Consider the following 15,499-nt stretch of genomic DNA (forward strand, 5'->3'; position numbering starts at 1 on the left):
CAAAAGGAACATAATGCATCCGATGAGAATTTATTAAAACTAAAAACAGTTGAATTGGAAATTAAATATTTCTAGTTTCTTAAAACAAATGTACAGTCCAGCTCCTTTAAGCAACTGTGAGGAAGTGGCATTTTTTTAAAAAAAAAAGCCAATGCGAAACAAACTTGCTTACTTCAGCCTTTTAAAAAGAAAAACAGTTTCCAGATGGTCGGCATCTTCACTGCCCTCCCCTCCCAGCTCTCTTGGTGTTTACTCAGCCGCTGACACGGTTAAAGCCAGCAGCAATGGTTTAACCCAGCCCGACGCGACGTAACCTTTCCCCCAGTTTCCAGCGCCGAGTTCAGCAGGTTCTCACTGACACGAGTGACTCTGCGTGTGGGCGGACGTGGGTGAGGACAGGGTGAGGGCGGGGTGGGCGTGGCCACCCGCAGCGTTCCCGCCAATCACGCCGATGACGGAGCGGGGCCACGCCAGCGATCAGCCCCTGATCACGCGCTCACGGCGCTCCCATTGGCCGCCGCTTGCTACACCTTTGTCTACCATTGGTGGGAGCTGCCCAGCCGCCAGCTGTAATGTAATTTTTTTGTTGTTCTCTGTGTGTGTTGTAACTGAGTCGCTCGCATTTGTGAGGTCTCTTCCCTTCTTGCCCCCAGTGTTATATTGTTTCGATTGCAGATTTTTTTTTCCTTTTCTCTTTATTATTATTATTATTATTAATAAAATTAAAATGCGCTGTAATTCTCCATGCCAAGTTGCAGAAATGGAAGATCCACGTAACGTAAGTATACTGATGTTCAGCAATGTATAATTTATAAAATAATGACATTTAAATAAACAGTGCAGGCTGGTGGTTATAAGAATTGTGTTCCTTTCACCTAATGCTTACTGTACTCCTGAGACTGCGTTTTAAGAAAGCTGTTAAACTGGTAGGAAAAATTAGGAATGGCTTTGAATGCAACAATGGTAAAGGATCGCTGTTTTTTTTTGATGGGGGGGGGGGGGGGTATTAGATGTACATTGTGTAACGTAGAGTGGTAACGACAAATCCGTTAGTTGCAATCAGTCCTCCTCAAGTGTGGTGCAAATGTTATTCATCTTATTCCCTAAAATAAGACCTTTTGCAGATTTGAATATACAACGTATAATGAAGTAGTGATATGAATTCAAATAAATATAGTATCACGTAGCATTTTAACAGATAAAACACTTTCAGTCTTCCATTCAAACGAGAGTGTGGTGCAATGGCATCGACTGGAAGGAATGTGAACAAAGTTGAATTTCATACTAAGCTAGATCAATCTTTGAGTTTGTTTTCTTGGACAAAGAGATGTTGTAGGAGGGGACTTCCTGGTAGAAACTCAGTAGACATGCAGACTTCACATGGCTGCTTAATCAATGACGTGAGCATGATTCTATATTTGGAGTGGGAGGCTATCAGGGTCATTGAATCTAGACTGCACCCAATGCTCCTCATTGAATGTTGCCCATTCAGCCAGACCCCACTAACATAGCAATTAAACTTAGCGTGGAGTGGTACTTTAAATGTCTATTAGCTGAGAATTTGAAATAATCAATTAATGTGACCAAATGTTATGGTTTGTTTTTGGTTAGGTCTGAAAAGAAATCAAAACTTCTATTTTACTCTCTTCTAAAGTTGTGTACCTAATTTTCCTATATTGCAATTTGAGATTATACTGATATTTATAAATGCAATTTACATTTAAAATGATAAACCTTTTCTCATTTCTGCCAATTTTCTGGCAATTTAGGGGAAAAAACTAAATTACGTTTCTCTGAAGCACCTTGAGATGTTCTTCTACGTTAAAGGCCTTGTATAAATGCATGTTGTTGTTGTAATCGCACAACCGATGGCAACAGATGGAGACCATGATGTGGAGATGCCGGTGATGGACTGGGGTTGACAATTGTAAACAATTTTACAACACCAAGTTATAGTCCAACGATTTTATTTGAAATCTACAAGCTTTTGGTGGCTTCCTCCTTCCTCAGGTAAATGTCAGGAATTCCTCGAAGTCAGGCTTCGAGGAATTCCTGACATTTACCTGAGGAAGGAGGAAGCCTCCGAAAGCTTGTAGATTTCAAATAAAATCGTTGGACTATAACTTGGTGTGGAAACAGTGATACTTTATTCCCTCAATGTAAGGTGCATCAAAATAGACTGCAGGTTCAAGGACCTATATACAATTGATTTTTATTTTAAAACTGAGATGCTTTTTTGCCTCCAGGTTGAAATCATGGGCATTTATGAATCGATATTGGAAAGGAAACGTCATGACAGTGAAAGGTCCTCTGGCAGTACATTGGAACAGAATGATATTGAAGCTGTGGAGGCTCTTGTTTGTATGAGTTCGTGGGGTCAAAGGACACAAAAAGGGGATCTCTTAAAAATCCGACCACTTACACCTGCTTCTGACACTGATTCTGTGCACTGTGAATCTGTTCCCCCAATGTTGCAGAGGGATTACCACTCATTTTCTTTACTTGTAAGTATACAATTGTTCTAAATTATGCCTATTTGTAACCATGGAGTTAAAAGCAAACATATTAACCTTGGCAATTATTTAAATTTGAGCTTTTAAACCTGGTATGTAACAGTAATTGTAATTGTAGGTGTTGATCTAATATATTTAGAAGCTAAGGTAATAAAAGAATAAGAACAGATTTGTGTGCATTGTAGATGAGGAAGAAACATCATCGAGCTTGTTCCCACTTCAAATTAAGCTTAATGTTTCCTTTGTCTTTACAGTGTATGACACCACCACACAGTCCTGGTGTTGTTGAATCAGGTAATGCTGCCCCAGTACCACAACTTACTTACACAAAGCCAACAACAGTCACTGCAAACACTGGAGTCTACTCAGTCAGCAGCATGACTGCAAAGCCAGCTTTAGTGAACATTCAGGAGTTTTCATGTCAGAAGCCTCCTTCAGCTGAACAAACTGTTGCTCATCACTGCAGATCGGTGGCCACTAGTGTCATCCGTCACACTGCTGATAATTCTCCTTGCAACCGCATTCCTTCATCATCAGTGATTGAAAGACTAGACTCAAGTAACCAAGATCTTAGGACAGAGGTGAAAGGAAAAGTATTGAACCAATGTAAGCACACTAAGGACACATGCACCTCCAGAGATTTTGAGAGTAAATGCCGTTTGAAGCCGAATTTCACCAGTCCAGTTACCAAGGACCAACAGCGAGCAGTGCCCTCCTTAGCACTGCCTTGTGCACCAAACAAAGTTGAAACTGAAAATCAGAACCTAGTCAAGTCTTTACCAGCACGCTTACCACCTGTACCAGTGGCAAACACTCCAGTTATCTGTCAGATGTTTCCAGTGAATGGAGGAGGGGGAGGAGGAGGAGGGGGTGGAGGAGGAGGAGGAGGGGGGAGGGGTGTCATTTCGGCATTCATCCAAACTCAGACCAACTGTGTAAAACCTGCATTTACCCAGACAGCTCCGGTTCCTCAGCCTCTTCTGGTGGGAACATCCATGCCACAAGGGACTGTGATGTTTGTGCTACCCCAGCCATCTCTCACACCACCATCTCCAGGTCAACAGACGGTAATGACAGTTGGCAACACAAAGTTACTGCCACTTGCTCCTGCTCCAGTCTTTGTCTCGTCAGGCCAAAACTGTGTACCACAGATGGACTTCTCTAGAAGACGTAATTATATTTGCAGCTTTACTGGGTGCAGGAAGACCTACTTCAAGAGTTCACACTTAAAAGCACATCTCCGAACTCACACAGGTATACTTTAATTTGAGCATAATAATATATTCCAATGTCAAAATCCTCCACTGTAATGTCTGAATCTTGTAACGTAAATTATACATTTTTTTAACCTGAAAGATTTTATTTTTATTACAATTTCTTTTCATATGCAGTTCTTACTTCTGTTGCATTAACTGATTTTTGAAGCAAATTAGATCATTTTTTAGTGATAATATTCATGCACATCTATCTATAATTAAAAGTCTTGCATATTGCACATCGCATATTGAATGTGTAAAGTAGCACCTAAATCTGCCTGTAGCAAACAAAAAACAAGTGGTTCAAATAAACTACGAAACCATATCGATTTTCTGATAAGTACCACAGAAAAACAAAAAGCAACTGCCTGAAAGGCTACAATATTAAACTTCCCTGCATTTAAGTTTTCATTGGTTTCAGTCACCATTTTTATTTCTGACCAAGTTAAACTGTATAAATAACAGGTATAAGATAACAAGCAAATAAACATTTTATAATTTCCTCCTAAAATCATGAAAATTACCCATACACTTGCCTCTTTTAATATTCCACATTCCTATGTTATTGTTTATTTCCAGAGGCCTATCTGGGTCTAGAGGAACTGAGACTCATTTTCCTCCTCGCCTGCAGTGTTGTTTATTCCCCTTTCCTTTGTTTCCCATTTCTTTACTTTATGTTAGGCATTTTCATGCACTGGAGTTTTTAAAAATCCCTTTTTTTTCCCCTTGCCTCCTTTTTCTGCTGTTGAACTATGGCAATTAACATTTCCCTGTAAAATTTTCAGGTCTTTTTTTGTCCTGCCTATTTGATTGGGTCTGACCTTTGCCACCTACCAGCAATACATGGTCACCTACTCCTGTTATATTTCTTTTGAAACCTGTGAGCATCGTCACGGGAGATGAACCAATTTTAAATACATTGCAGCAAAAGAAAGTTAAGTTTCCCAATCTAAACTATGGTTTACTTTTAATAGATGGCGTGGTAGAATTCTTTTTAAGAAACTTAGGTGAAGGACTGGAATTACGAACTAATGATGGGTTTTATCTTTACAGGCGAAAAACCTTTTAACTGTAACTGGGAAGGGTGTGACAAAAAGTTTGCACGCTCAGATGAGCTTTCGCGACACCGCAGGACTCACACGGGAGAGAAGAAGTTCATGTGCCCTGTTTGTGATCGACGCTTCATGCGCAGTGACCACCTCACAAAACACGCTCGTCGTCATATGACTACAAAGAAAGTACCCAACTGGCAGGCTGAAGTTAACAAACTGAATAAAATAGCCACCTCAGCACCTTCTGTCAGGAATCCTGTCATCCCTATGACAAGTGTATTGATTCCTCCACCAACTTCCTCCTAAATGAGATGACTTACAGACAAAATTTGCACTATGTCTTCAGAAAATTAAAACCGAGTAAATTGTCAGCAGGAACTGAACAAGCAGCTGTTGTCTGATGGACTTTTAAAGCAATTCTAAATGCTGCATGTTTTACTGAATTCTCAAGAATGAGTTCATTTTTTCTTTCCTATGTATGTGAGTAGTAATAAGATACATTTGTAAACAGGTTGAACTTGAAAATCTGGCAAGCATAAGGGTGGAATTTTCCTTTTATTTGTAATGTACAGGGAGAAAATTCCATCAATGTTCAGCATGGAAAATTATCATCATATTGTAAACAGTTAAGTGTAGTGTAAATAGTATTTGCTATGCACATTGTATACTTCCTCTATTTAATAAAACAATTTTCATGTATAACAAATTAATAACATTGGACATTTTATTGAGTTTTCTCCCAATAGAGGAAGAACATTGAATTGTTTTGTTGCCAGAAGTGGCTTTTTAAGCAAAAGGTTTGAGCAATCTCCTTTTAGTCTCCAGCTTACTGAAATCAACAATTAACATGGCTCAAGTAATTGAAATTACTAAATTATACCCTTTTTTAAAAAAAAAGTGCACAGTTTTGTAAATGCATTATATATTTAATGCCACTTAGACTGTGGAATTATGCACCTTATTTTAGATTTCTAGATTTAAAAAGAAAAAAAATCGCTGGTTTACAGCTGTAATCGGGCCAAGAAGAGTTCAGTGAAAATCTGATAGCTGTCTAAAACATCTAATTTCTAGACATAATGGGGGTAATTTTGAGTTTAGCCGATGGTGTATCATCAATGGAAATGAAAATCAGGAGGTGTTTATCGAGCAGCCGAGCCGATATTGCCCGTTTTACATTATCGTCTAAAGTCAAAATTACCCCCAGTGTATGTGAATGCTTGGTAAACAGTATAATTTTTTCAGTGTAGGTACATACTGCCGTTGGCTGATAGTATACTTATGTACAGAATGATTATACAATAACACTGATTTTTTTTTTGCCCGATAGAAAGTCCTTTCTGTTGGCCTGCATAAAATAATTATTTTGACAAGAAGTTAGATAGTAAAAGTTGTTGCTGTCTGGTACCATGTTCAAAGACCCCTTGCCAGGTTTATTAATGATGAATGGATGGTCAGTGACATAACATAATTACACTGATAAGCACCTATTCCATTATAAGCTTTTGAAGTTTGAGGTAAAATGAATTGATGCCTTGCAAAAAGTTTATGTTGCGGCAGACACTGCACCTGCTTAAATATAAATTTCCCCAAAAGCTAAGGGCGTCATCAGACCAGGCTGTGGCTGGTTTTATAGTATACTAACCGTACTGCAGTTTGAATAACTGGAAGAGTAGTGTTTAACTGATACGTATTCAGATGGAATTTTGAGGGATTGTTCAGAGCCTGAGCTGGTTGGTACAAGTGCTTAGGCACCCAACACTATGGATTCTATACAGAAAGATGGAAACAAAATGACAGATCAAGTTTTCAAAAATAAAGCTTTAGAATTACTAGAGAATGCCTCAGCATCAGGGATACTAAAGGTAATTTCATTTTTTTTGTATAAAATCATCAAAACAACATAAAGCGTGAACTTCAGAATTTTATCTGAGGTAAGTTTCAGGGAACCTTGATGAAAATTACTTACTATATTGAAGCGAATAGATGGAACAAAACAAAATTTTGTACTTTGAAATTTTGCAAGGTTATTTTTGTATATTTTGTAATGTATATTGTAAATGGCAGTACACAGTTTTATTTTTAAAATTTCTTTCTGAGATAAAATGGTAGAAACAATAATTTGCAGGGATGTCCTGAATTTAAATGCTGGGGTAAAAATTCCGGTGGCACCATTACACTGGTGTGTGGCAGTGCAGAATTTCCACCCACTGCCTTGGGCCTGTCACAACCCCTTCCAAAACCCTGAGGAAGGGACCATTAATGGGGTCAGGTGCTCAAATTGGGAGCGTGTATTAGGGGCACCCACCCAGTGGAGCAGGTGGAACCACAGAGCAGCCCCATGTCGCTTTGAGAGGGGAGCCACAGGTCAGTCGGGCCGAAGAAAAGGAGCTGCCCAAATGCTCCCTTGCCTGGTATGCACGGAATTGCACAGAAGTTCACAGAAAAGCAATCATTTTAAAGGTGATCGGTTGAAATTATAACCAGTAAAGTGGTTGGATTTCTGTGGGATCTACAGGTCACTGAATTGGTAGGTTAAATTGCATATTCGAGCCAATGAGAAAAGCATTAACTCCATTTCTTCTGCGAGAGACAGATGTAAGGTGCCACCCCACGCACAAAATTTGTGATGCGCTGCATGTAAGACTTAATCACGTAGATAGACATGTTTATGAGTAAGAACGATTCCTTCATGACACGAATGGCAAGTTACAATTAATTTTAATAAACTTGTGTATATTCAGAGCTTATACTTCAGTGTTTAAAAAGCAAAAAAAATTATGAACAGAACAGAATAACAATGAAAATATTGAATATATTATCCATTCCAAATTTCGGGGTGAATTTTCTTCTTGCGGTTCCAAGTGAGGTGTGATTGGGGAATGGAATGTTTTCTTGATTTTGAATCCAGAAGAGGTGTTGAGCAGGCAGATCTGGCGTGTAGCTTGCTGAACACCAGTAATACGCAAGTGAGCTAAGTATAACTTGCCAAAGCACTTCCAAATGTGTGAGCTACTGGTTCTGTAGACTGTTTTTTCCTCACAGGCAGCCTATTTTACTGGCTTTATATATAGTATATATATATATATGTCAAGATTGCCCACAAAGCATGCAGCTACTTAAACTTCTGCCCAAGAACATGCTTTGAGGTGGTTATTGGGTTTGCAACTGAAGTTTGCTCTGTGGCTAATGCTTCTGCTGTAAGGAGATCACATCCTATGAATGTATCAGGAACAATCTGGATGACTTACATCAGTAAACTAGAAAATCAGTAAAAGTTGACACAGTGGTTAAAAAAAAAGCATGCAATTCAGAAACAGCCTATGACACATAAATACGTTAAAAGTACAATGGGTCATAGATTTGTCATAAGTTAGGCTCCAGGTACACCTAACATTTCGTCACCTTTGTATGGACGGATTGTGGCAAAAACTTTGTGGATTGTTCCTCTGGCAGAAATATTCCATGCCATTGTGGTTATGTATTGATACTTTCAGGTGCTAAATCCAATTATTGAATTGGATTAAAATTGCTTATACAATGTCATAGTGACATAGAGGGACTTTTCTTCCCTCTTCCCCCACCCCCAGCTCATGCCAGCACCCTACTTCCCTCCTCCCCCTCAGCTCATTCTCGCCTCTCCCCCCATTTCATGGAGGCACTCTTCTCCGATTCTTCCCCTTCCACTCAAGGTACACTGCCAATTTTCTGCCAGAATTCTCCCTTTATCCCTACCTGGAGCTGTTGCTCCGAGTGATCAAAACACTGCTGCATGCTATGGGTGAGAATCCTTGATCTCGTGAACATGTTGTGAGAATTCCTGCCTATATATTGTGTAGCAGAGTTTCAATCCTTCAGAGCAGTAACTTCAGATAGGGGTGAGAGGTGGAACTGAGAGTAGTACTGACTTTCATTCATAAATGCAAACAAGCACATAGTCGCATGAATTTCCTACTGCTGCTCCATTGGTGTCCATCTTCGGCTGCCTCAGAAATCCACTCCTGACTCCAGCCAATCTTTCAGCCTTGAGGTCATTAACATTTTGGAGGCAGGGAATTGCACTGTAGTTTTGCTGGAGAAGATCTTAGCGGTCTCTGCCATGCCTGCAGAAGTGCCCAAATATTTTTAATAAATAATTTTCAGGTCTTCTCTTTGGCCTGCACAATTGTTCGCTCTGCAAAGTACTGTAATAAAAATTATGGGCCTATCCACTCCCATGACAACCCTGGATGCCTGAGACTAGTAGGTGCCCCTTGCATCCAACAATACCTCCTTTATGACCCACCTTGAAATCAGTTAAAGGTCAGCACAGAACAGAGATTGAATATAGAATGGCACATTTAATACTGAGACATTAGGGGGGAGTTGCAAATGTATTTAATTCAATACTTGAGCCAATGTTCTAAAATCTCAGGTCTCCACTTAGGCAGCATTCATGCAATAGGCTGACATTATGGGAAACGGCCTAGCATTGAACTTAAGTACCAATTTTGGTTTAAATTCCTAAGATTTCTTAATTGTTCATTGACAAACAAATAAATACCCAGTTTAGAAATCTCTTCCTCCATTCCTCAGGTATGAGATGAGATTTTAGAACATTGGCTCAAGTATTGAATTAAATACATTTGCAGTAAGAAACACAATGTAAATACATTGGGCCAGGAATTGCTTTCAAAATAACGTTGAGCCCAACAGCGCTCATCGTTATTAGTGACGAAATCTAAGAGCAAGTTCTGGCGACTGCACATGCACAGTCAAACGCAAAAATCCAAAACTTTCTCTTCCTGGTTCGCAGGTGATCTGACAGTTTCACCTTAAAGGGATATCGCTGGCTGCAATCAATAGAATCAACGGACCAGCACCAACTTGCTCTCTTGCCCAGCTGGAAACAAATTAAAATTCGCCACAAAACAGGTAAGCTCAGTTTCAACAACATGGTAAGTCTTAATGACTGCCAAACAACCTCTCTGACACTAAAAATTAGCTTTTAAAAACGTGGAGTCTCATTATTCCTGATTTTAATAGTTCTTGAATATTTAAAAAAAATATTTTTTAAAATTAAATAATTTAGAAATTTAAAAAAAACTTTTGCCTTCTGTCTCTTTTATCTAAGTCTTTTAATCTTATATTCTTTTTATTTTGCTTTCTCTATGTCATTTTACAATACTTTACCGAGATTTTAGTCTACACTGTATGTCTATGAACTGTACTCCCTGGTTCTCACAGCGTGGCTTGTTCAAGCTGATTGGCTGAGGGGCCTTAGTGATCCTTTCACCACTCACACAGCCTGGGAGAGAACGCTGATGTTATTTGAACTCGCAGCTCAAGGAAGTTGCCGCCAAAAAGAACGCGGTAACTTAGTGCGTGAATTTAAATCTAATGAGCGGCAACCACCGCTGGTTTGCGGCTCGGAGCAATTTACAGACCATAAGTTATTTTATGTAATCTTAAGTTTGTGACAAGGTTAAATTAGTAAAATGTGTGTTTTGAAAGAGATGATAATGTAGTTGTATACTAGTAAATCTTCAGTGGCATTGGATAGGCTGGGAGACCGATTGGATCGGTGCTTCAGTCCGATCACTGGCAAATCATGTTTAACTTGGAAAAATGCAGTGTTACACATGTGGGCAGGGTGAATGCTGAACATACATACACCCTCCAGGAAAATGCATTAAAGCAGGTAGAGAAAGAAAGAGATCTCTAAAGGTTCATGAGCAATGCCGTGAAGCAATAACTAAAGTGAACAGGGTGTTGGGGACAATTGACTACAAGACAAAGCATACTGTTTTGTCCTTGTTAAAGGCCTTGGTCAGGCCTCAGTTAGAATACTGTGTCCAGTTTTGGTCTCCTCACATAGTGGGTAATATTGAAGCTTTGGAAAGGGTGTAGAGGAGGGCCACCAGATTAATTCCCAGTTTGAAGCATCTTATCAAGATAGGCTAAAAGAACTGGGTCTTTACACTTTAGAGAAGCGGTGACCTAGGGGTGATTTGATCGAGGTTTATAGGAACAGGAGTAGGCCATCCAGCCCCTCAAGCCTGTTCCACCATTCAATGAGATCATGGCTGATTTATACCCTAACTCCATTTATCCACTTTGGCTCCATATCCCTTAATATTCTTGGCTAGCAAAAATCTATCGATCTCAGATTTAAAATTGTTACTTGAGCTAGCATTTACTGCTTTTTGTGGGAGAGAGTTCCACATTTCTACCACCCTTTGCGTGAAGAAATGTTTCCTAACTTCACTCCTGAACTCTGATTTTAAGGTTATGTCCCCTTGTCCCAGATTCCCCCACCAGCGGAAAAAGTTTCTATCTACCCTATAAATTCCTTTCAAAATCCTAAAATCCTCAAATCACCCCTTGACCTTCTATATTCCAGGGAATACAAGCCTAGTTTTTGTAATCTCTCCTCATAATTTAACCCTTAGAGCCCTGGTAACATTCTGGTGAATATATGCTGCATTCCTTCCAAGGCAAATATATCCTCTCTAAGGTGCAGTGCACAGAACTGTACACAATACTCCAGATGTGGTCTAACCAGGACTTTGTATAGCTGTAGCAAAACTTCCTCCCCTTTATATTCTAGCCCTCCAGATATAAAGGCTAACATTCCAATAGCCTTTTTGATTATTTTCTGCACCTGACCACTATATTTTAGTGATCTGTGTACATGGACCAATAAATCTCTTTGGGCCTCCAATGTTCCTAGCTTCTCACCATTTAAAAAATACTCGGATCTATCCTATTTTGGTCCAAAATGGATGACCTCACACTTACCTGTGTTGCAATCCATCGGCTACAATTTTGCCCACTCACTTAATCCATAAATGTCTCTGTAATTTTATCCTCTCGTCTACACTACTTACTATGCTATCAAACTTTTTGTCATTGGCAAACTTGAATATATGGCTCTCTATTGTGTTATCTAATTCATTAATAAATATAGTGAATAGGCTCCAGCACAGATCCTTGTGGGACACCACTAGTCACTTCTTTCCAATCCGAGTACATACCCATTATCCCTACTCTCTGTCTTCTACCACCTAACCAATCTCCAAACCAGCCCTCAATTCTATGAGTTTTAATTTTAACTAACAGTCTGTTATGTGGAACCTTAATGAATACCTTATAAGATGATGAAGGGAATAGATTGTGTTCGAATTGACAATTTGTTCCAATTAAAAAGATTAGGGAGGACCAATGGGCCACAATTATAGGTTGTATAAGGCCAGATTTAGGCGAGATGTCAGGAGGTGGTTCTTTTCCGAGAGAATAGTGGACCTCTGGAACAGGCTGCCGGCTCGCTGAATTCCTTTAAGCGAGAGCTGGAGCTGTTTCTGGCAGGGGTGGAGATCACCTTGTACAAAAGGCAGGTAATGTAATGCATAGACTTATCAGGGCCAGAGTGACCCCTTGGACTAGTTTTGATTGCCTGAGAGGCTCGGAGAAGGATTTCCCAGATTTTTTTTTCTTCCCAAATTGGCTTGGGTTTCCTATCTGGTTTTTCGCCTCTCCCAGGAGATCACATGGTTTTGGGTGGGGTAAGGAGTATATACATTGGGATGCACAAGGTATCACATTGTGTTCAACAGGCTGGATGGACCAGAGGGTTTTATCCTGTCCGTCATTGTTCGTATGTATCATGGATCTCCCACAGTCTGGTCTCCCACAGATCAGTGGAACGCTGAACCACAGGCCGATAGCAAGGGCAGTTGTGGGATTGGAACCTGTTGCCGTCTCGCAGGATGGCAGCATGTTTGGACCCTCGCCACCCCCTCAACCTGGTGCCAGAAAGTCAGCCGAGCCCGGCAGCCACCAACTTGCTCCAGTCTGAAATCGGGCCCTTCCATGCCTGAGCTCCTAGAGGTCGCTGATCATAAGGATCTTGTCTGAGCTGCAGCAGCCTTCCACCTTCCATGCTGAAGCCACTGAGGGAGCACCTTACAGGAGCTGTAGAGTTTTGAAATCTTTGTATCCTGCAGCATCTGGTAACCCTACAATGTCGGGTGATCTGAATATCAATGTTGGTCTTTTACATAGAACTACATAGAATTTTACAGTACAGAAACAGGCCATTTGGCCCAATAGATCTATGCTAGTGTATATGCTCCATACAAGCCTCTCCCATCTTACCATCTCACTCTATCAACATATCTCTCAACCTATCAACATATTACTATTTATCTGACTTTGGGCAGATGTAGTTTATCAGAGGGTAGTAGGACTGGGACAGATGTTGGATATGACTCTTAAAGCATAGGAGCAGGGATTGTTGCGCTGAAATGCTCTTCAATTAGGTACTGCCGAAGAGCTCTGGCTGCAGGTTGGTATTCTCCATCTCATCAACCTCATTTTGTCGGAGGTCCTTGTCCAGTGGTGACTCCATGTGTTGTCCCTATTGCAGAGCAAAATTATGCAACATACATCGAACCAGTATCATACGAGACACTCTTTCTGGGGTATATCAGAGGAAGCCACCAGACCAGTCCAGGCCACGGAGTCGTTGCTTGAGAGCTCCAAAGGTCTGCTCGATGAGGGCTCTAGTTGATCCCTAGATCTGATTGTAATGCATTTCAGCCACTGAGTGTGGGCTCTTGAGAGGGGTCATGAGCCAAGTGTGCAGGGGAAGCCCTTGTTTCCAGTCAGCCAGCCTCTCACTTGCTGTGCGCTGGCAAAGAGTGGATGATGGAGGCATAATATAAATCCATTATAGCACCTGTCAGGATGGTGAGCACAGATCTGCCTGATGCACTGCTGTTGGTCAGTTGCACATTAATGGAGTGGAAGTGAAAGCTCTTGTGATTCATGAGAGCAGTGGGCTCATCTGAAGGAGCCTGCAGAGGGATGTGAGTGCAGTTAATGAGGTCCTGCACTTGGGGGAAGCCTACCATTCGTGCAAACTTCATAGATCTATCCTACTGTTTTTAGAGAACGTGATGAAAGTGTTTGCTTTGGCAAACATGACATCGATCACCTGCTTAATGCGAGCAGGGACTGCAGTCTCTGATATTACCAACATCCCCTGTTGCAACCTGGAAAAAGCCGGAGGCAAGAAATTCAGGGCTGCAGTGACTTTTGACTGCAACAGGCAATGCTGTACCAGCTGTGGCAGTGGGTTGCAGGCCTTGTTGCAGGAGGCGAGACAACTCTGTAACAGCCTCCCCAGGGAAGCACAGCCTCCTTATCCACAGCTCCTCAGATGTGCGGGTATATTGTTCTCCTACGAACCTTGTGTGCTTAGTAATCTAGGATAGTGTGCCCAGAGCTAACAATAGACCAATTTATTCTCCTTGGACATGTGTAGGATTTCCACTACATGTCCATGTCACTTTAGAAGGTGATTAATAAAAGTCACTTTCACAACAGACTAAACTTCTGTGATTTATTTACAGAAATAAGAGTAACATTCAATTATTCAAGTCTGTTCAACTAACACAGCAGCTTTGAACCACTTCCTGAAAGGGTTAAATAGATAACCTAACTAGTTGAGCTATTTGAAATGTCTTTCTTTCCAGATCTTTCACATAAACAGACAAATATTCCTCAAAGGGAATAGCTTCCCAGGCCCTACTAGTCTTTCTTGAAATGACATTCAGTTTTAAGTTAAACAGGGTACAGAGAACCTATAGGCTGATTTTAACTCCCAGATGATCACCGGTGGGTGCGGACGGCATTCCCACATGGAAGTCTTCATTGGAGGCCTGGCATCATTTGAATACTGCCCAAACAGGTGAGCAGCTAACTGGCAGTGGGGGGCGGCGGAGGTAGAATTGAAGCTTGGGCAGCCCAGAGGCTGCCTAATGAATATATTTAAATAGGAGGTCAAACAATGCTGTTAAGATCTCAATGCAATTTTCACATTAACCTGCCTAAAAGTCATGGGCAGTGACGGTCGGAAGGTGGCCATTTCCCTCACGAAAGCTGCTAGGTCCCTGACGGCTGCTTAAAACAGGAATTAGTGGTATTTGCGTATGTTAATGAGGGGCCCGTCCATCCAAGGGTAGATTTGCTTCCACATCAAATTTACGATTTCCTGCATGTTAATATTTGTAGCTGACAAATGTTCACCATCTGTTGACAGAAAAAGATTTGTTTTTGAGCGATATGTATGGTATATTTCATACAAAAGGACCATATTTTATATATTTGAGAAAAAGTAATGAGTTACTAGATCTTTTTGTAAATGGACTTTCCACAAAAAAAAACCCACTGAGCTGAGTGCTGTGTGCCTGGTATATAACTATGTGCATGTTTAGGTGTGGTGGGAGGGGTAGGATTTTGTATTTCATCACATGCTGCAGCCTAGTTACTGATTAGATGTCAGCCAAAGTGGATGCATATTGTGGCCTAATTGTGAATTATTCTGAAGTAAACATTAAACATATTTATTGATTAAATTGGTACTTTACCAATAGTTCACATCACATTTTGAATGCAATATCCTGCAGCATTCACCCGGCAGTAGAGAACTTGCCTTTTACATTTAAAAGATCCAATTGTTGTCCTTTTTAATGCTGTTTGGTTGTATGTACAAATCTTAGTCACTTACTGTGATCACATGTCCCTTGCAGGGTATTATGGGTATCTGCCTCTTGCCATTGCTAATTGTCAATACACCCACTACAGGTAATAGTAACTTATTGAAAATCTAGCTTCAGAAAAACAATAATTTATACTC

General features: G+C 40.5%; 1 protein-coding gene across 1 annotated transcript; it reads left to right on the plus strand.

The window, feature by feature from the left end:
- The first annotated feature begins 587 nt into the window (after positions 1 to 587).
- Positions 588 to 5,534, plus strand: klf11a (Kruppel like factor 11a). The gene is made up of 4 exons (XM_067984262.1): positions 588 to 778; positions 2,247 to 2,504; positions 2,768 to 3,767; positions 4,823 to 5,534. Exons 1-4 carry the CDS (start codon positions 728 to 730, stop codon positions 5,125 to 5,127), a joined length of 1,614 nt encoding a protein of 537 aa, XP_067840363.1. The 5' UTR covers positions 588 to 727; the 3' UTR covers positions 5,128 to 5,534.
- The last annotated feature ends 9,965 nt before the right edge of the window (positions 5,535 to 15,499 follow it).

Source organism: Heptranchias perlo, chromosome 5 (genome assembly GCF_035084215.1).
Source record: "Heptranchias perlo isolate sHepPer1 chromosome 5, sHepPer1.hap1, whole genome shotgun sequence".
Taxonomy (NCBI): Eukaryota; Metazoa; Chordata; class Chondrichthyes; order Hexanchiformes; family Hexanchidae; genus Heptranchias; species Heptranchias perlo.

What these genes read in the sequence shown, in the direction of transcription:
- klf11a (XM_067984262.1), top strand. Translation starts at nt 728, where the DNA reads ATGCGCTGTAATTCTCCATGCCAAGTTGCAGAAATGGAAGATCCACGT. An exon ending in AAATGGAAGATCCACGTAAC is followed by an intron (nt 779 to 2,246) that starts GTAAGTATACTG and finishes TTTTGCCTCCAG; the next exon opens with GTTGAAATCATGGGCATTTA. An exon ending in ACATCTCCGAACTCACACAG is followed by an intron (nt 3,768 to 4,822) that starts GTATACTTTAAT and finishes TTATCTTTACAG; the next exon opens with GCGAAAAACCTTTTAACTGT.